Below are 21,409 nucleotides of genomic sequence, written 5' to 3'. Positions count from 1 at the left end.
GGGGGGATTAATGAAGAGTTTCCAACAGGTGTCTTGAGTATCTGGCTTTGAGGAAACCAATTTCCAGACCCTTAATTTCCTAAAGTGACCTGAGAAGGCTCCTGAGAACAGGGAAGCCCCCTCACATTAACCCTTTTCCCACTTCTATTGGGTAAAGGTTCCTCGCATTCTAAATCTTACTAAGATGCATTTTTACTGGGTATGAAATGTCTGGGACATCAGACAAAGGGCAGATTTGAAATACTGATGCATGTTTAAGAAAGTGATTGATTCTAATAACTGGATAACAATTTTTTTAAGTCAGATGGTTTTCCAATTTGTTGCTTTTAGCAAAGTAGGAGAACCTGAGTTACCACCTGATCGATCATTAAAAATTATCCTTGACACGCTGTTAAATGTCAATTATATCTCAGTAAAAAAATTATTTTTTTTAAAGATTCTGTGTATTTGAGAGAGAGAGCATGAGCCAGGGTAGGGACAGAGGGATAAACAGACTCCCCGCCGAGCAGGAATCCCCAAAGCAGGGCTCCATCCCAGGACCATGAGACCTTGACCTGAGCCAAAGTCAGATGCTTAACTGGCTGAGCCACCCAGGAGCCCCCCCAAAATAATTTTTGATGATAGAATTTTTGGGTACATAACTTGGAAAGGGGTTCCAAGAATCGAGAGACATATTTCTATTACAAAACTTTTTTCTCTTTCATCTATTTGTATAAGTAAGCTTAAATATCTAAGGCTTCTTATTGATTTATAATTATAAAAATGAAAAACAGGATTAAAATTCATATGGACCCTTGTTTCCTTCTAGCAATAAATATTTGTCCATGACTGTATGAATTGGGAAACATAAAAGAAACAAAAATCCAGACCTATTTGATTGAGACCCTTTTTAAAACTTTATTTCAGCATAACTGATTACAGAAATACATTCATTGGTTAATAAAATGCATTTTAAATTTAACTTATTTTACACAGTTTGGACCAACAACTTGGTATATGGCTGAAGATTAAAAAAAAAATTTTGCCCTCTCACTTATTTTTTTATCTATTACAAATGTGTAAAGTATCCACTTTCAAATGCTGCTAGAGCAGGCAACAAGAACCATGAGAAATTTACCTTTGATTCAGAAAAATAGCCCATATGACACTGCAAAAGTTTTAAGTAATTGGTACAACAAAATGTAATTGATACTTGTTTTTAGTATCGATTTTTGAATTTGATAGTACTTATCAAAAGTTGTAATAATTTTAGGATACATTGTGCATTAGTTATGTACAATGATTAACTCTCCAGAAGAAAAACTGTTAATACTTAGAGACTTACGGTCATAGAAATTTTTTTTAATTTTAACTTTTTTAACTGAGAAAAATGATAGGGAGAACTTTAAAAGACTTTCAAGTATACAAATGCTTTATTTAAGAATAATTTCTTGGTGGAAGTAGAAGGGAAATACAAATTCAGAGGGGAAAAGCAATGATGCAAATTTCTGACTTAAAATTATTAAAGAGTGTGTGTTCATGTTTGATTTTAAAGAGATGATAGAGCATCATCAAATCACTAGAGTAACTAGATTGAAGTAAGCAAGGCCAGTTTTTAAAGTATACCAGATTTTTTTTATATTTATGCTGAAAAGTTTTTGGAAGTCACCTGAAAATACAAAGGGGTACATTGATATTCCAAAACAATTCAGGGAGTATATGAGCAAAATATTTGAAAACCACTGTGGACCACTTAAAATTCTTGCTTATAAATCTAGGCTAGAAAAGGTTAATTTTTCAGAGGTCATGTGTGAATAACAGAACTTAGGTTCTAGAAAGCATAGTATTCATGATTGAGAGACCCCAGCTTCCTCCTTGACTGGTACCAAAATCTGTGGTTAAGTGTTCTCGGACACCCGTGTGGAATGGTGTCTGAGACGTCGCCTTCCCCACTGTTGGTCCTCCTAAACGGTAGCCTCTGATCTGTTGCATTTCCCAGGATGAAGGAGCAGTGATCACCCAGATTTCAGACATTTCTAATAGGGATGGCCACGCTACTGATGAGGAGAAACTGGCGTCCACTTCATCTGGTCAGAAATCATCTGGGGCCGAGGTGAAAGGTGAGCCAGAGGAAGACCTGGAGTACTTTGAATGTTCCAATGTTCCCGTGTCTACCATAAATCATGCGTTTTCATCCTCAGAAGCAGGTATGGAAGTATATGTTCATCTTTCTAATGTACTTAAGCCTAGAAATGCCTGAAAGCCTAATGCAGGAGGCGCTTTAAAGAGATTAGAGAATTGGGTCACTTGGAGGAGAGATCTGTGCTTTGCTTCTTTACCTAGAAAAGAGGCACAGGAGGGTGTCTTGTGAAGTACCAGAGACATAGGGATGAGTGTGGCAGAATGCACAGGAGACGCTGACGTATAAGACTGCTTGAATTTTGAATAATTTATTTTATGGGACCACATCTCAAAATACAGTGGCCTATAGCCATGTTGTGGTTGTTGTTCATCTTAGAGAAATAACAGTAACACGGAGAGTGCCTTACCGTGTGCAGGCACAGTTGTAAGTGCTTGACATCTATTAATTGATTACTCCTTGATCGGTATTGTTTTTTTCCCCCATTTTTCAGAGAAGGAAGGTGAGACAGAAGTTAAGTCAGTCAGCCAAGGTCACTTGACTAGCAAATGGTAGAACTAGGATTCAAACCTCAACAATCTGGTTTCACGGTCTTTTAACCGCAGTGCTAATGTGGGAAGAAATTGCTTTCATGACTAGAATATTATACATTTTCCTGCTCACCGATGTGGTAGATTGAAATTGACTAATATCCTGAAAAATCCTTAATGCTCTAGTAAAAGAACTAACTAGACTAACCTATGCTGAAGCTTCTCACTGTTGAACTTGTAAGAACATTCTAGAGCTGAGGCCCTTGTCCAGGTCCCAAGTTGTATCTGTGGCCTTAAACTTGACTTGTGAGATGTTTAGAAACCATGTTCCTGACTGCCGTAAACATTATTAAAAACTCAGATTTTCAGCAATGTAAGTTGATTTGGGGACTTTTATACTCAGAATTTTAAAAATCACAACATGTCATCAAACCAGGGAAGCAGGTGGAAGTCCAGACTTTGCAAGAGTTCTCTCCTCAGCCTCTCCCCACTGCCCACATCTCCATCTCCCATCTGTAGAGTAAAGGTGCCAGGCACTATTCCACGTTTCTTCCCAGGCCGCTTTCTGCTCTGACATCATCCCAGGGATGATCCTGAGTACTCTTGTACCTACATTATTTCTTACATTTAAAATGCCTTTCTTGGGGTGCCTGGGTGGCTCAGTCGTTAAGCGTCTGCCTTCTGCTCAGGTCATGGTCTCAGGGTCCTGGGATCAAGCCCTGCATTGGGCTCCCTGCTCAGCGGGAAGCCTGCTTCTCCCTCTCCCACTCCCCCTGCTTGTGTTCCCTCTCTCGCTGTGTCTCTCTTTGTCAAATAAATAAATAAAAATCTTAAAAAAAAATAAAATAAAATGCCTTTCTTTGCCATCTTCTATAAAAATTCTGTCTGTCCTTTCAGGTTTCTGTCAAAAGTGAGACTTGGCTTCCACACTATGTTCCCACTGCATTTCTTCTTACTACTCCTATTCCATGTATTTATTATAACAGGTGTCTCTGATAAATTTCTTGAGGGGCATGTAGATATTTGATGGATTATATTCTTCCTCACTAGAGGAAATTCCTCCAACGGAAATTTCTAGAGCTGGGGTTCTGTTAGCCACGGTGCTGTCCTCAGAGTTAGTGAAAAGCTAATGCTCCAGCTCCAGGGACTGATAGCCGTGTCCTGGGAGCAAGCAAAGGCTACGGTCATGCAGGGGTGGTAAGCGTTGTGGAGGTGGGAAAGGAGTTCTGGCTCTGTCAGGGGAATCAGACTCTCCGGGGAGAGTCACCTTTGCACCAGGTCTTGATAGATAGACACACAGATGTGCCCCAGGGAACGAGAATCTCTCCCAGGGGCGGGAAGGAACCTGCCGTGTTGGTAAATGCTCAGCAGTTCTCTGTGAATTCAGGACAAGTGGGAAAACAAGGTTGTACTGAGGAATCTGGACTTGATCCTGTCGGTAAAGGGGAGCCATTGAAGATTTGTACGCAGAGTGGTGATGGTCACATTTGTGTTTTAAATAATTCACTGTTGACAGTACACTAAAATAATAATTCGCTCTTGCTACATGGAATAGCTTTAGAATTGTGGTTTTTTTCATATTTTAAAATTTTCTTCAATGAGTGCATATTTCTTTAATTAGAAAAAGCATAATTTTTTTTTTTTTTAATGTTGCCTTTGGTGGTGGTAGACAAGTTTGAAAGCGTATGGGGAGGAGAATGAATTTAGTCTTTCGGGCATTGAAATTTAGAGCTTATTGTTTTATCTGCTACGTTAAATAGTCTGAGGGTACCCTTCTGGGCTGGAGTGTAAATTCACTCAGACCTGCTAATAAAAATAACATTCACATGTGGTTTCCTCTTTCTGACATAGTCCCATGGTTGTAGTAACAACTTATTTACAAAACTTTTTACGGACACAAGGGGGCAGCCTTGCTGTTCTTTCCACCTGAAGATGGTGATTGTGTGTATAGCTGTCTAACGGCACAACTCCCCTTTCTTCTGAGTATTTCGGACTTTTAACACAGACAACACATCCATCAACAAAGTGCCGGTGCTCCTTTGAAAATCTGGAAATGCTGTTCTTGGGTTCATAGATGTCACTCTGGGCCTGCACTGGGGTCTCCAGAGTCTTCATCAGGAAAGACAGGAACTGACTTCTTGGGATAACTATAAAAATGACTCTCTGTGTTGTAGGTATAGAGAAAGAGATGTGCCAGAAGATGGAAAAAGATGGATCTGCCATGACCGTAAGTTCCTACACTTGTGGGGGGCAGGGGAAGTGTGGGGCTCAGGTTTTTTTTTTTTCAGTATTTATTTTAAAGCCCACATTAATTCATTAACTAAATTGTAGTCAGTGTTTGGTGACGGGCTGAAATATAAATAAAAGTTTTTTCACTTGAGCTCGTAGTCTATCCTGATATCTCTCCAGTAGCCATCAGCCTCATGTGGCCACTGAGCACCTGATCTGTAGTTAGTCTGAATTGAGATGTCTTGTAAATGTAAAATATAACTAGTCTTTAAAGACTTAGGACAAAAAAAAAAAAGGAAAATAAAATGTCTCAAACTTTTTATATTCATTACATGTCGAGATGATCCTATTTTAGATGTATTAGGTTAACTGAACTATATTATTAAAATTAATTTTGTGTGTCTTTTTACTTTTTAAATGGCTACCGAAACATTTTAAATTACCAGTGGCTTGCATTGTAATTCTTTTGAACAGCACTGGTAGTGGATACAAAATGGAAACTAATGAGACGGTATGAATGTTGTAATCCAATGTGTTCCGGGGGCTGTGGGAGCCAGGGCTGACCGCCTGCGCGGCAGGTGTTGGGGAGGCTGAATTTGAGCTCATTAAAAGCAAAATTATGTTATACTTTTTAGACTTAGAAAAATAGTACAAAGAATTCCTATAAATCTTTCACCCATATTCCTTGAATGTTAACATTTTATATAATCACAGTACAGTTATCAAAATCAGTGAACACTGGTACAGTGTGATTATGATACTAAGCTAGAAGCCGTATTTGAATTGTGTCAGTTGTCCCAGTAACATCCTCTTTCTGGTGCAGGATCCAGCTCAGGATCCCATGTTGCATTTAGTTCTCGGGTTCTCAGTCTCCTGTAATCTGTGATAGTTTTTCAGTCTTTGTCTTTCCTGACCTTGACACTTTTGAAGAATACAGGTCAGTGTTTTGTAGAATATCTTTCATTTTGGGTTCGTCCAGTGTTTCTGCTAATTAAATTCAGTTTATGCATTTTGGGCACAAAGCCATCAGAAGTGACCTTGTGGATCCCAGCTTGTCCCATTATTGGTGGAGTTAACTTTGATCACTTGGTTAAGGTGGTGTTGTCTTAGCTTCCGCCATTTGAACTTAGTTTGAAAGATAAAGCAGTGAAGGGTGTTCTGGGCAGCAGAGTTGGCCTGCACAAAGGCCGGGAGTGAGAAGCATGGGCTCTATGAGGAAGTGGAAGTGTTAGTCATCTCGTGTGAGAGGGTAGTCCACATATAGTAGCTGAGGGCCAGATCATCAGGGGCTAGTGACATGGTGCCAGGAGGTTTGAAATTTGTGGTAGAAGCAGTAGGGAACTATCGTGGGCTTTTAAGTAAGGAGCATCGTGATGGGTAAGAGTTCAAAGGATGGGGTGGAGGCTGAGAGAGATTTATTGGGTAGAACCATCACTGTTTGGTGACTTGGGAGATGTGCATGGTGGCTGGGGTGGAGTGGTGGTGAGAAAGTTGGTGAAAGCCACCCAAGGTTTCTTCCTTGAATGTCCCAAGTGGTCAGTGTTACTGATAACCCGCCCTGCAAACCTGGGGTGCCCAGGGGCTTCTCCCTCCCCCTTATTCCCACAAGCAAAATCTGCTGTTTCAAAGTCCGGAAACCATATATTGTAAACCCACCAATGTTTCTCCAGCCTGTGGCCACCACCAGTCTTTTTAAATATGGTGGTAGTTTCCTAACCAGTCTCCCTGTTTCTAGGCTGTTCTCTCATCCTTTTACATAAGCCAAGGTAATGTTTTAAACACCAAACTGATCTTGTTACTCTTTGCTTAACCCTCTTGGTTGGCTTCCCTTGTCTTTAGAATAAGTTCAGACTCTTCCGGCGGCGGATGTGGCTTTCTGCACTGGGACTCTGCCTTTCTCTCCAGCTTCCACTGTCTCCTCTCTCCCTCACACATCTGACTCTGAACCACATGGAAGTTCTTTCAGTTCTGTGAACCTACCCCTTGGAGTCACTTCTTGTTCTCCCTTCCTTCCTTCCAACACTGTAAGCTTGGTGAAGGTAGGGAGCACGACTGTCTGTTTGCTGCTACTTCAGCACCTACCACAATAAATTCTGCTGAACACAGGAATCAGTAAAGTAAGAACACAGAAAGAGGAGCAGAATTGTAGAAGTTAATTTTTAGATCTGTGGCTTTGAGACATCTGTGGGACCAGTTTCTAAGTCCATATTTCCAGGAGGCAGTTCTAATAAGTACATAGCATGAGTTCAGTAAAAGTTGGCTTTATTTACAATTTTTTAAAAGATTGATTGATTTTTATTTTTTAAAAGATTTTATTTATTTATTTGAGAGAGAGAGAGCACAAGCAGAGGGAGGAGCAGAGGGACAAGCAGACTCCCTACTGAGCAGGGAGCCCCAGGTAGGGCTCAATCCCAGGACCCTAAAATCATGCCCTGAGCCAAAGTCAGATGCTTAACCGACTGAGCCACCCAGGCGCCCCAAAATTTATTTACTTATTTTAGAGAGAGAGTGTGTGCGAGGTGGGGAGAGGGAGAGAATCCTCAGACTCCCCGCTGAACGCGGAACCCAATGCGGGCCTAAATCCCCAGACCCAAGGTCACCACCAGAGCCAAAACCAAGAGTTGAAGGCTTAACTCACTAAGCCACCCAGGCACCCCAGCCCTTAAATCTATTAAAGCCAACCCAGGGGGTGCCTGGGTGACGCAGTGGGTTAAGCCTCTGACTCTTGGTTTCAGTTCAGGTCGTGATCTCAGGGTTGTGAGATCAAGCTCTGCATCGGACTCCGCGTTCAGCATAGAGTCTGCTTTAGACTCTCTCTCCCTTTCCCTCTGCCCTTCTCTCTCTCTAAAATAAATAAAATCTTTAAAAAATTTGAGGGTCTTTAGGACACAGGATAGTTGAAGCTATAGGATTAGATGAAGCTGTGATTGAAACATTCTTTACCTTAATCCACAGTAAAAATATGTTTTGCATCTTGACTAATATATATATGTATATATGAATGACACATCACAACATATGCATTTGTATTTTTATAAAACAAATTGCACAAAACACTATCTACCTTTCTTCATGTGATTCACTCTGATATTTTTCTATTCTATTTCATTTTTTAAAAGATTTTATTTATTTGAGAGAGAGAGAGAGCAAGCATGAGAGAGCACGAGCAGGGGAAGAGGAAGGGGCAGAGTGAGAAACAGACTCCCCACTGAGCCGGGAGCCTGACTAAGGGCTCAATCCCAGAACCCTGGGATCAAGACCTGAGCCAAAAGCAGACGCTTAACTGACTGAGCCACCCAGGCACCTCTATTTCATTTTTTAAATTCCATTTCATTTTTTAATGCAGATTGCATGTCCCAGTAAATTGTTTTCAGGACTCACTGTTAGGCCAAGACACACAGTGATTCCCTAGAGGACACAGAATGAGCAAACGTGAAGGTAGATGGGTGAAGGGGTAGCCTGTGGAAACGTGGGCAGAAGGAAGACATACACAAAGCACATAGGGTCTCAGGAGCATTGTCCCCCCACAAGGGCCTCACACATTAGTGAATTTGTTTCTGGACAAAATCACTTTTTTGGGAGCCAGGTCACCTAATCCCAGCACAGCCACTCATGGGCCTGTCTCTCCTCATCTGTGGGAGGGAGGGATGCCTGCCACCCCCACCCACAATAGGCTGACATTACACACGCCGCTACCCAAAGAGCCTGCTCATGCACTTGGGGAAACCAGTTCCTTTGGAAGTTTTCTAAGTACTAAGGGAGCGCTTTCTTGTATTTTCAGTCTTTAAAAATAGCAAACGGATGATCGGGGCAGGTTGTGTCGAGTGGACCAAGCCTTGGTCTGCGCAGCTGCAGGTTCAGGTGGCTTCCCCAGCGTTGGGAACAGACTGGTTCAACTTCCGGATTCCCAACTTCTTCATCCATAAAATGAGAGCACCTGTTGGCCTCGTCCGGTGGTCATGAGGATGACAGGCAGAGATAACGTCAAAAATGGGAGCTGCAGAGTGGTAGGCCACTGTCAGGTGGGGTGATGCTGCCAGGAAGAGGGTGGGAGAGTGAGCGAGAAAGAAAAGTGGGGAATACTTGTCTTTGGAGCTGGCTGCCAAAGAACATATCCTATGTTGTGATCTTTTAAAAGTAACCCCAGTGGAACTTCCTGAAATCAATGAATTTCTACTTCCTAGAATGTGGAATAGGCGTCACATAAGGAAATTGCAGTATTCAGAACATTGAATAAAGAAATCTGGTTCATCTAGCATTGACTTGTTTAAGCCTCTCTGTGTTTCTTGGAAGTGCATTCCTGTTGCAGCAGTTGGTGGTAGCCGGGGCGAAGTGACTAAGGCCAGAGTGCACTCACTGGTGGGCAGTGAGTCTCATCTTGCTTATCAGCTATTGGTCTGCAGCGTTTTTCAGTTGGGAGTCAATTTATTTTTTTAGGAAGGCTTAAACTTCTAAAAATTGAGTTCATTTGGTTTTTCCAAGGATGTCTCTGTTAGAGCTCAGTGGCTGGGGTGCTAGTACTCCAGTGGGTTCAAGGACAGAAGATGGGATGAGCTCCGCTTGCTGTGAGAGACTAACAGTGCTCATTTTCCCACTGCAAGGACATGAGCAGAGAGGTTTCCTTGGTGGCATCTGTGCTCACTGCCAGTCTGCAACAGACTGCATTGAGTTCCACTGTCTAGAGACAGGTCTTTCTTGGCCCTCAGTTGTGAATGCTTTGGGAATAGGGGAAAGGATTAGGGGATGTGAAACAGGATCCTTTGGAAGGCTGGGACTGACTGATTAGGTTAGCATCTTTATTAAACATAATAGATTACCCAGCCCAGGATGAGATTGTCAGGTCAATTCTTTATGATGGTAGATTCCGTAGGCTTTCTGTGCTGTTGATAAGCAATATAAAGGACTAAAGAAGGTGAAAAGCTAAATCCTAGGATTCTTGAAAAAGGTGGCTAAAATAGGCCATGGCCGTAAATTCCTCATAAGAGCTGTTGCATTTTGCATTTAAGCCGTGAGGGGAGAGGCACGGGGCCAGGTGGAAGGGAGTGATCAGGGGAGGGCCGCAGGCCGCAGAGCCCACTCATCTGGATATATCTGCCCCCATCTAAGGTCTGATCACCTGCTTCCACTTGGAATGTTGCCTCTTCCAGATACATTAAGTTGTTGAGCAAGTGGGCAGACAACTCATGTATCCTCTCAACAAATGAATGAGATGCCGACTTCTAGAATAGACGTTGATGTTTTCCTTACTAAGAAAACTCTTTTTGGCTTATTTCCCAAAATCTTGCTAACTTGAGGGTCATGGGAGGCACAGAAGGGCTGTTTCTTAGAATTGATTTGACTTGGTGATTCTGGCTTCAACTAATAAAAACACAAAAGACTGATTTTAAAATGTATTAACTTAGAATCAGAAATTTAACAAAGTGAACCAAATGTGTCAGCTTGACCTAGGGTGTTCCCTCCCTGTAGGCAAGTTACATGGGAACAAGAGTATGAGAAAGTTTCTTGAGGGAGAAGCATGGCAGAGGAAGTTAATGGGCTGATGACTCAGATGTCCAGAGGTTTATTCATTATCTACAAGAAACATTTCTGATGTCCTCCTTTCTGGCTCTGGAATCCTGGGGCAGTTCTGCTGGGTGCCTCTGACCTTACACAGGCTGCAGTCAAGGCATTGACCAGAGCTGCGGTCACCTCCAGGCTCAACTTGGGGTAGAGCCACTTCCAAGCTCACTCACGCGGCTGTCGCCATGTCTCAGGTCCTCACTAGCTGTTGGCAGAGACATCAGTTCCTTGCCACGTGGGCCTCTCCATAGAGAGTTCTTCACAATGTGGAAGCTGGAGTCTTTTTGTAAACTAATCTCAAAAGTGACATCCCATGGCTTTTACCATAGTCTCTTCAGAAGTGAGTCCCCAGGTCCAGCCTAGACTCAAGGGGAGGAGATTACATGAGAGGATGAGTACCAGGACGGTGGGGGTCATCGGGGGCTGTGTTTGAGGCTGCCCACAAGTGGCCTCTGGCTCTAGTGATAGATCTACCCCATGATAGAGAGTGTTTCTGGGGGGACTGTGGACTCCTGTCAGCAGGGTGGGCTGCCTTCCTCCAGATGCTGCTTGAAATGGGCGCTACCAGCTTGTGGCTTTCGCATTCCCCATTTCCCTGGCCTAAGCCAGGGTTTTCTGTATCAGGCCCTTCTACGTGAAGCTAAAGGCAAAATTATACGTGAATTTTTGAGCATTTTCTAGAGGAACAGTGAGTTGCAATGACCGTGAAAAGTTTAAAAACTACTGGTCTAAGCTGACTTGGACTTTCTGTTCAGTCTTGGTTCAAACAAGATACCAGAGAGATTGGTTATACAGATTCTTAAGAGTGTTAAGATTATTGCCAGGTCCTTGGGCTGGCATTTTGGATGTTATTAGATCAGCTTTTTTCCTATTTACACAAAAAAGTTTACTTACACAGGTGGGAGGAAATAGCCCCAAAAATGCCTTTTAGGAAAGAGCAGAGAATGAAATCCCATGTTCATGTGAAAAAATCACTACCGTGGCTTTCTGGAACCTCAGTTTACTATAAAAGCAAGCTGCCGCATCAGAAGGGAACTGAAAACTTAACAGCAAGGAAGAATCAAAAAGAATCAAAAAAGTGAAAAGTGAAAGTGCAGGCATAGATCTGGCCACTTTGTACAGGGACCATTCATGGTGTCCACCTGACAGCATCACTGGGTCAGGGCTGGATGTCACTGCAGAGCAGCTGAAGTTCCTGGTGGCCCCGAATCGTTCCAGGGGTGGGGCAGGGGAGTCAGCATTCAGTTGTGTGTGCCATTTCTGCTTCCTGAAGCCTGAGAGTTACTAGTCCATTTTAGAAACATTTCTATCCAAGGTGACTAAAGAGGTACACAAAAGTATCAATATGTTTAAAAGTTGGTACTTCAATATGTTTGAAAGTTGATACTTTTTTTGGGAAAAGTTACATGGAATGCATTATCCCCAAAAATCCCCTGAAAAATGAGACATTTTTCCTTTTCAAGCATGTGATTCTTTGGTGACCGGTCACTGTGATAATCACACTTTCTCCTTTTTGGATAAGGAAAAAACTTCACTAGGCTGTCTGTTAAATGGAAGTTAACTTGCTCCCCCCCACCCCCATATTCATTAGAGAACTTTTTCCTTTAGATTGTACCGTAACTAGATTTGATTTTATTTTTTGAAAGCTTCCCCTGCTGTGTTTTTGTCTTCAAACATGTTTTTAAACATTGTAGTCCATTGAGTAATAAGGAAGTTATTGAAGGATGCTTGGGGTTGGGAAGCTGAAGACTGAAGGTATTAAGTGTAACTTCTTGCCCCCTCAGGGACTGTTGTTGGAGTCCTCTGTGGAGAAGGCCCCCGTGTCTGTGGCCTGTGGAGGGGAGAGCCCCCTGGATGGCATCTGCCTCAGTGAATCAGATAAGACAGCCGTGCTTACTCTCATAAGAGAAGAGGTAAAGGCCCTCGTGTTCTGTCCACTTATCACTCCCTGACTTTGTGAAGCCCATGCGCCAGAAGGGAGATCCCATCTCTGTTTGGCTTGAGTTATTCCTGGCTGGAAGTTCTTACTTCCTGCAGCTTGTGTAGTTCATAGAAAGGGCTCCCTGTAAAACTCTCATTGCTGGAGTCCTGGGGAAAAAGCTGACAGCGCTTCGTTATCTTTCAGCCTTGAAGTTTTTTGAATATTGAATTCTGCCAACTCTTCCCACATATGTAACTAAATCAGTGCCTTCGTTTAACAGACTTGCAGTAATATAAAATTGCTTCCCACTTTGATCCATTCTTTAATTAAACAGATCAACTCTTAAATTCCTTTCCTGTGTCTCTTGAACAGCCTCTGTTCAAAACAGATTCCTGCTAGGCCTTTCCTGGGTGATCAGAAGAATATGAAAGATGCAGTCATGTGCTCTTAATCAGTTACCACCCTCTCCCGTTATATTTCTATGCTGTATTTTATGTGTTTGGCTTGTGTGTTTCTTGATGATCCCACTCCTTTTTTTTTTTTTTAAAAGAAGGGAATTCCCTTATTGTAGCAATGTTATTTTTATAATACAGTGAGAGTAGTTAAGAACCTGATATATAGGTCTTTTAAAGCTTCACAAAATAGCATTAGGTTGATAATGAGGGATGTCAGCTGATCCTGTTGTCAGAACTTGGGAACAGTGGTGAGGAGGCCCTACCAAAATCTTGTCAATAAGAAAAATGACCTCATCTTCCTCCCGAGAGTGAAACTATGAGAAGACTGCCTATTGGAGCAGAGCAAGAATGTGCCTCATCACCTGAAGCAGACGGGCTGGCTGCTAGGTTCTTGAGATTCTGATTAAAGGCACCAAAATAAAGAATGTTGTTATCAATGAGAAAGAGAGAAGCATAGAGAAGTATAATAAAAGGAGAACAGTGATGCCCTTCTAAGCTCTGTCCAGGCACATGGAGTTTGAGGTAACGATTTCTAAGGGCATCCCAAACAGGGATACAGGTGCTGGTCTGAGGAGCAAGATCCCACCTGTAGTGAGATACAGGTGCATCTGGCTGGAGGTTTTGAACTTCTGAGCCCCTAGTTATGACTCCATTCTTATCAAGCCATCAGAAATCTCTGTAGAACGAGAACATGCTGGTCATGCTAATGCCCTGATGCTGTCAGAGTTCTGTTTCTTATCATCAGTAAGATAGTACTTTGATTAAGGTGAGTCTCTGCCAGGCTGATGGCTCTTCTTTTGGTGTCCTGTCCCAATCAGTCACGGTTCTGGGCCTACAGAGCTAAGAGCCAGACCCTGGACCTGGGTAAAATTCACAGAGATTGTGATTATCACTTGGGACTTTCCTGGGAGATGTTCTCTTCCCCTCTACTTTGGTGGCTACATTTCCACCATCCTATGTGGCAGAGAGTACATTTTTCCAAATGCTTGTGAGCATGATACACAGAGGTTGAGGCTTTATATTCCCAATGTAGCTTGAATGTCTTGGGATGCACCTGGTTGTGTGTTTTCAGTTTCCAATCTTAAATTCAAACTGTAATAGATTTCAGTAGGTAAAACCAAGCTTTATCTCTATTATAATTTAGATAATCACTAAGGAAATTGAAGCAAATGAATGGAAGAAAAAATACGAAGAAACCCGACAAGAAGTCTTGGAGATGAGGTTAGACTAGAGGTTTGGGGGAGGGGTTGGATACCTTTATGCATTATTAGATTTAATATAAATGTAGTAATGAAAGTATTTGCTTACCACAGAACCAACTGCTGAAAACTAGACGGCATTGATATTTGCACCTTAATTTGTGATTGACAGTGTCTTTTCATGAGTGTTTCTGACCAGTTATTCAAATACTGTAGCTTCTTGTGGGTTTTTGAGAACATTACAAATAAGCAGAACCCACATAGTTCTTACCTTTTGAAGAGACATCAATTTGTGCGAAAAAAATCCACTTAAGCTCCAGAATAATAAGATTTATTGACATACTCAGTTATGGAGGCATTATAATTTGTAACACTTTTCTAAAATCAGTTACACATGATGGCTTCAAATTTCATAACCACCAAATAGATTATAAAAAGCATGTTAACAGGAAACAAAATCAATTGACCTTAAATTGAGATCTTTTTATTTTTGCTCTTCATTCCCTAGAAAGGAGAGTTAGAAGCTGTGAAATAACTAAAGATGGCACCAAAGAAGAAGAAAAACGCATAATTTATACACTCATACAGTCAGCACTTGAATGATGAAGAAACATTTTAATTATGCCCACTTGAATTTGTAGCTCTTGTATTACTTGCTTCATGAGCATTTACTGGGTGTGAGGTCCCGTGCTGGGTGTGCGAACGGGAGGCCCCTGCCCTTAGCTTACAGTAGCCGTCGGAAGAAACTCGGACCAAGTGATGGGCACCACCAGCGAGGGGCAGGGGAACCGTAATTTCTCACTGAGGGGTCACAGGGAAGAGCACTCATCTTACTGGAAAGGGTCAGGGACACTTCACTGCACTTCACCAAAAAGAAAGGTTAACATGACAGGGTGATCTTTAAAGTCTTTGAATAACTGAAATGCTTTTGGAACTAGGACAGTAAAATAAAATTTGTGACTGAATCAGAGGGCACGGACTGCCCAAAAGGGTGGATGAGGGCCAGGAAAGCCTGAACTCAGATCAGCCTTCTTAGGAAGAACCCCAAGAATGTCATTCACTTATTTTGTAAAAGATTGATTTGTCCAGGCAGAGTTAATGTATTGCCTTGAGGTCATTTATATGAGGTTCAAAGAGAAAGTGAAGGCAGTTTCTATAGATAAAATAAATAGAATGAAAGGCTTGTTAAACATAAAATCTTCAGAAAAATCTTTTTTGAACTTTAACAAATCTTACCTTAATATTAAAAAAGCCCCAAAGCAGATAACTGGGTTATGTAAATTTGTTCATTTGAACATCATTTAAATATTCATTGAACATCATATACAATGTTCAAATGTTCATTTGTTAATGTGTTTGTTTAGGGCAGCATTTCTCCAACTTCCATTAAAAATTCTCTTCTGATAATAATTTTTTTTTAAGGAAAATTGTGGCTGAATATGAAAAGACCATTGCCCAAATGATTGGTAAGGACTTTTTTTTTTTTTTTTTAAGATTTTACTTGTTTATTTGAGAGAGAGTGCGTGCGCGCGAGAGCGGGGAAGGGGCAGAGGGAGGAGAAAGATTCTCAAGCAGACTCCCACTGAGCGGGGAGCTGGACTTGGGGCTCAATCTCACGACCCTGAGTTCACGACCTGAGCCGGACATGACCAAGAGGCGGACACTTAGCCGACTGAGCTACCCAGGTGCCCCTGGCCTTTTTCTTCTGTGGTGTGAGCCATAGGTTCCGTAGATGATTTTCAAATCAGAATATGAGCTTCCACTTGTCCCTCATTTAGATTCAGTTGATTCTCACTGTTTGCAGTGGTTCCATTCCACAACGTTGCCACAAACACTGAATTAGCAAATACTGAGCCATTGCTTTAGGGGAAGTACAGGGTGAGGTTCCTGCGGGCCTCTGGTCACAACATCTTTGTCAATACATAACCTTGTCTTATGTGTATTTCTGTTTAAAGACATCTGGTTTAATGTCAGTTCATTAACATTGAACTCATGGCCCTCAGTGCTGTAGTTCGTGCCTGAATGAAGATGATCTCACGAAGGTATTTTCTCCATAAGGCACATCACAGCCTTCTTGCTCACCCAGAAAGCACAAAAATGCAAAAATCATGATACTAAATAGACTGAAAAGGATACTTGTTTACAGTATGAAACAAGGAGGCAGTGTGTCGTCCGGTTCAGCCTTAGCTGAGAATGTGCACGTCAAGTGACTTGACATTTTTTTGCCCCTCTGCGCATGACTGGGAATACACCCCAAGTACTGATTTTTAGTTTACAAGTAAATTTTAGCAAGTAGATAAATTCACAAGTACACAATCCACAAATAATGAGCATCAGCCATAGTTAGGTTCATTTTAGAGGCTAGCAAATGCTTGAATTCTGTGAAAAACCCTCCACCTGGCACCCAGAGGGTTGATGGCCTACTCATATCATCAGTACCCCTGGGTGGGGTCTTCCTTTGGGTGCAGTGTCTTTACTCTGCTGCAAGTTGTACTTTTTCCCTGTGTCCGACGCACTGGTACCTTTTACAAACCAACAGTGGTTGGTGCGCATGCGTTGAATTTAGAAATAACCCTGCAGCCAGTATTGTCAGGACTGACCGCCTAAGTCTTTCTCTACTTCAGCACTGAAATGATATTTTCTACGGTCCACATCACCTCCTGCCTTCCCAGCGTAGGGCCTTTGCCATAGCTGTCCCTCTGCTGGAATAGCCTCCTGGGTAGCTGCATCAGCTACTCTGCATCCCTCTGAGAGAGGCCACCTATTTGAAAAAGGAACCCCACGCCTCTTGTTCTGCTTTGGTTTTCCCCCATCACTTGTCACCATCTGAATCTCCCACTAACGTAAGCCCTTGAGAGGAACTTTGTTATGTCCACTGCTGGGTCCCCCCCACCAAGAATACGGCTTAGCTCACAGAGGGCAGCTGATAACCATCTGTTGTATGACTCTGCCTTTACTTTTGATTGTGCTTCTCAGAAGATGAACAGAGGACAAGTATGACCTCTCAGAAAAGCTTCCAGCAACTGACCATGGAGAAGGAGCAGGCCCTGGCTGACCTTAATTCTGTGGAAAGGTCCCTTTCTGATCTCTTCAGGAGATACGAGAATCTGAAAGGCGTTCTGGAAGGGTTCAAGAAGGTAGCATGTCCTTTTCCTTTTGTCTCCTTAGTAGTGTATTTTCTTGGTAATGGATCTTTAAACATATATGCCAGAGGTGTGGATAGCCTTCTAAATAGGGGCTCAAGACCCATATATCATTGGCCTTGTATCTTCTGTTCCAGTGAAGGTAGAGGTTTTCTTTCCTGTTTTCTCTTTCTGTGGTGGTTCAGGCATCTGGCCCACCAGGTGGCGTGTCTTGGTCATTCCCCTCCTAGGTCAGGCTACAGCCAGAGTGTGGCATGGAGTATAGTAAGTGTGGAACCCTCAGACCTTAGGAGAATTCTAGAAATTGTTTTGATAATTCACCAATTTAATATTAGTAAAGGGAAAATTTAGCACTAAAAAATTCAGGCTACATATTCTAGAAGAAAATAAGTAATAATCTTTCAAATTTACGTGTAAGTGGGCATATTGATTCACCTCAGTTGCATACCATCAATAAGGTACATTTATAGTAGTGAACATTCTTTTTTTTTTTTATTGTAAAATAAAAATGAGAATGGCCAGTTTACCTAAAAGGAGACTCAGATTGCCATTCACTTTTGAACTCTTTTTTTTTTTTTAAGATTTATTTTTTAAGTAATCTTTACACCCAACATGGGGCTTGAACTCACAACCCCAAGATCAAGAGTCATGTGCTCTACTCACTGAGCCAGCCAGGTGCCCCTGCCACTCACATTTGAATGACGGCCTCCCTAAACTGGGTGTATTGATATAACTGAAACTTACTGTGTTTTGAAAATTTATACATGAAGAAATTATCTAGAATTTCTTCAGCAAGAATTATTTGTACCTGTTTTCTCAAAAAAACTGGTACATGGCTTGTCACTAGTAGAAGAAAAATAAAATGACCAGTTTCTTTATTTTAAATTGTCACTTTGGAACAGAATGAAGAAGCCTTGAAAAAATGTGCCCAGGATTACTTAGCCAGAGTTAAACAAGAGGAACAGCGATACCAGGCTCTGAAGATCCATGCAGAAGAAAAACTAGACAAGTGAGAACTCGCAATAAATCTGTTTCACGGTTCATGGTGTGGTGGGAAGATTGAAAAAGGCCAGAAAAAACCCTCAACCTTGTTTGGCAATTCCAGGTTGCACTGGGGTGTGTGTGTATCTGTGTGTTTGTGTGTGCGCGCGCATACATTTTATTATTTAATTTTTTGAATAGGTAAAATCTTCACATGGTTCAAACATTAAAAAGAATAAAAAGATACACAGTATCTCTCTCCCATCCCAATACCCTTCCTTCTCCCCGCCCTCCTCATCACCGCAGGTAATTTGGTCATTAGTTCCTCCAGTCCTTGCAGATCTACTTTTTCCCCTTCTCCCCCTCCCCCAGCTTTATGGAGATAAAATTAACATAAATCAGTGTGCAGTTTAAGGTGTATGACCTGTTGATTTGCTCCAGTTACATATCACACAACAATAGCCTTAACTAACACCCCCAGCACACCATGTGATCACCGTTCTTTTTACTGTGGTGAGACTCTCCCTTTGTTATGCAGATGACAGCATACTTTGTTTTTTTCATTTAGTGGTGTATTTTGGAAATCTTTCCATAGCAATCCATGAAGAGCTTCCATTATTTTTCTTAGCAGCCATATGGTGTTCCAGCGTTGAAATGTGTCATTTATTTAACCAAACCCCCCTCCTGTGGGACACTCGGGTTATTTGCCACCCACTACAAACAGGGCTGCAATAAGGAACCTTGGATTATTATCATTTGGCGTGCGTTTTGGTGAGCTGTCTGTATGCTGGAAAAGGAATTGCTGGGCCAAAGAATATGTGAATTTGTAATCATGATAAATGTTGTCAAATTGCCCTCATTCGCCTTTCATCCCTACATGAAGTATGAGAGCTTCTCTTCTCCCCACAGCTTGGCCAACAGACCAAATTTTTGGTTTTCTGCAAATCCAGTAGATAAAGGTGGTATTCCAGTTTAGTTGGGGTTTTCTTTTTCTGATAAACAAATAGAGCATTTATTTTATTCAGTGTAGTTTTGATTTTGTTTATCTTACGAGTAAAATTGAACATATTTTAGCAACTGTCTATACACATATTTGCTTTACCGTGAATGATTCTATTCTTTGCCCAGTTTTTTATTGTCAGTTTATATATTATATATATAAATATATTATTATATTTATGCACTAAGGATGCCAGCCCTTTGTGATATGAGTTGCGAATGATTTTTCTAATTTGTCTTTTGCCTTCTAGTGTTTTTTGACATGCAGGAATTTTATTTTTATGTAGTGAAATTTTCAGTCATTTCTTTTACGCAGGATTTTCTGTCGTGGTGACATAGATCTTCTCTGGGCTGAATATAAAATATTCTGCCATGTTTTCCTTCTAATACTTTTATGGCTTTATTTTTTTTAACCCTTAAATCCAGCACATTTGGAATTTATCCTGAGGAACGTCTGAAGAATGCTCCCAACTTTATTTTTTAACTAAAAAGTGATACCTACTTGTACATTTTGCTTTCTATCATCATATTTGTAAAACATTTCAAGTTCCCCTCTCATTTTCACTCCCAGAGGTACTGCTATCAAAGGTTTATTGTGTGTCCTTCCAGTTTTTTCTTTGTGCCTTTACAAATACTACCCAAAATGGCTTTGGACTTTTTTTTTTTTCATAATATCAGAGTTATAAAATACAAATTTCCTTTTTCACTTAATAGTGTATCATGGCCATTTTCCATGTCAGAACATATAGTTCCATCTAGTTATTTTTATTAGGTTGTAGGATTATTCCATGCCTTTATCGATGGGCATTTAGATAGTTTCACGCTTTTTTCTATTGTAAACAACGCTGCAGTGAACATACTTGTGCACACAATTGTGCAAAGTGGGAGTATTGCTGCGGATACATTACTTTAAGGGAATTGCTGGGTCAGAAGATGTATTCATTTTAAATCATAATAGTTGCAACCATATCACCCTCCACAAAGACAGCGCCAGTTTTCATTTCCCCCATCAGCTGGTGAGCCTGTTTCCTTGCATCTCGGCCATCATAGAATAAGAGCATCCTGGTTAATATTTGCCAATCTGATAAATTTTAAAAGTTTATCGTTTAAATTTGCATGCCTCTGACTACTAATGAGTTCTTAGCTTCCTTTCATCAATTAATTGGCTATTTGTCAATTGACATTTATAGTTTTTAAAATTTCTTTTGTATCTCTTTAATAAAGTCACTTTAAGTTCTAGTGTCATAGAGGTCAGTGGTTAGTGTCCTGTCACAATCCCACAGACCCTGCCTGCTATTGTCCTAGGTTAAAAAAAAAAATCTAAGATTGCTGTAGAAACTGTCACATGATTCCATTTTCTAGTGACATATAAATTTTGAACTCGCTGTGGCCTATGAGATTAATTCTGCCACTGGTTTTCACCTTGGAAATTTCCTTAGCAGTTGGGTGTCAATTGAATATTTATAAATTTAAATTGAATGCTTTAGGTCGCTGATGTCTCCCTTATCGTGCTGTCATTGCTTTTAGCCTGTGTCCCACAGATGTCAGCGGTTAGTATCTTGACTCCTTAGCTATGACTGATGACTAACCGGGTGTTTCTTGTCCCTTTATTCTGCAAACAAAACACCACAAACAGAGCCAATGAAGAGATCGCTCAGGTTCGAACAAAAGCGAAGGCCGAGAGTGCAGCTCTCCATGCCGGACTCCGGAAGGAACAGATGAAGGTGGAGTCCCTGGAAAGAGCCCTTCAGCAGAAGGTACATAGAGGGGTGTGGTGTGACGACCGGAGGGACACTTGGTTTTCCTCCTTGGCAGTGGCTACCTTGTGGTGGATTTGGATGAAAGAGAAGCCTTGTCTTCTTTGCCCAGACACTTTGATCCAGCTCCTCTGGGAACTGATGCAGGTCGACACAAACAAGGCAGACCATTAATTCCCAAGCATATGAGTAGGAAATATCCCCGGGCAGGATGCAGGGAGGAAATTGCATTAACTAAAGTTTAGGGGACCAGACACTTCTTAGCTCTGAGGCTACCTTTTCTTCTTTCTTTTTGTTTTTTTATGTAATACGTGACACCATCTTGCCCCTTCATTGCAACTTCACCCTCCTGGGGACATTGGCAACGTCTGGAGATACATTTACTTGTCACGACTGGCATCTCATTGGTAGAGGCCAGAAATGCTACTAAACATCTAACAATGCACAGAACAGTCCCTACAACAAAGATTGACCCAGCCCAAAATCTCAGTGGTACCATGGTTGAGAAATTCTGCTG

The 21,409-nt window shown here is 41.5% G+C and overlaps 1 protein-coding gene across 10 annotated transcripts in view; it reads left to right on the top strand.

The window, feature by feature from the left end:
* Positions 1–21,409, top strand: part of TACC1 (transforming acidic coiled-coil containing protein 1) — a 116,757-nt gene that overhangs the window by 90,005 nt on the left and 5,343 nt on the right. For 5 of the 10 annotated variants that reach the window (XM_032413371.1, XM_032413376.1, XM_032413373.1 and 2 more), the window contains 8 exons: positions 1,979–2,186; positions 4,824–4,876; positions 12,222–12,350; positions 13,958–14,034; positions 15,435–15,478; positions 16,989–17,149; positions 18,058–18,164; positions 20,772–20,892. In XM_032413371.1, the coding sequence (XP_032269262.1) occupies positions 1,979–2,186; positions 4,824–4,876; positions 12,222–12,350; positions 13,958–14,034; positions 15,435–15,478; positions 16,989–17,149; positions 18,058–18,164; positions 20,772–20,892 (900 nt within the window). The remainder of the gene's footprint in view (positions 1–1,978; positions 2,187–4,823; positions 4,877–12,221; positions 12,351–13,957; positions 14,035–15,434; positions 15,479–16,988; positions 17,150–18,057; positions 18,165–20,771; positions 20,893–21,409) is intronic. The other 5 variants (XM_032413375.1, XM_032413377.1, XM_032413374.1 and 2 more) reach the window with 1 other exon arrangement.

This window comes from Phoca vitulina, unplaced genomic scaffold (assembly GCF_004348235.1).
Source record: "Phoca vitulina isolate PV1807 unplaced genomic scaffold, GSC_HSeal_1.0 scaffold15, whole genome shotgun sequence".
NCBI classification, from domain to species: Eukaryota; Metazoa; Chordata; class Mammalia; order Carnivora; family Phocidae; genus Phoca; species Phoca vitulina.
The sequence above is the reverse complement of the archived record's forward strand: the minus strand, read 5'-3'. Positions and strand labels throughout refer to the sequence as shown.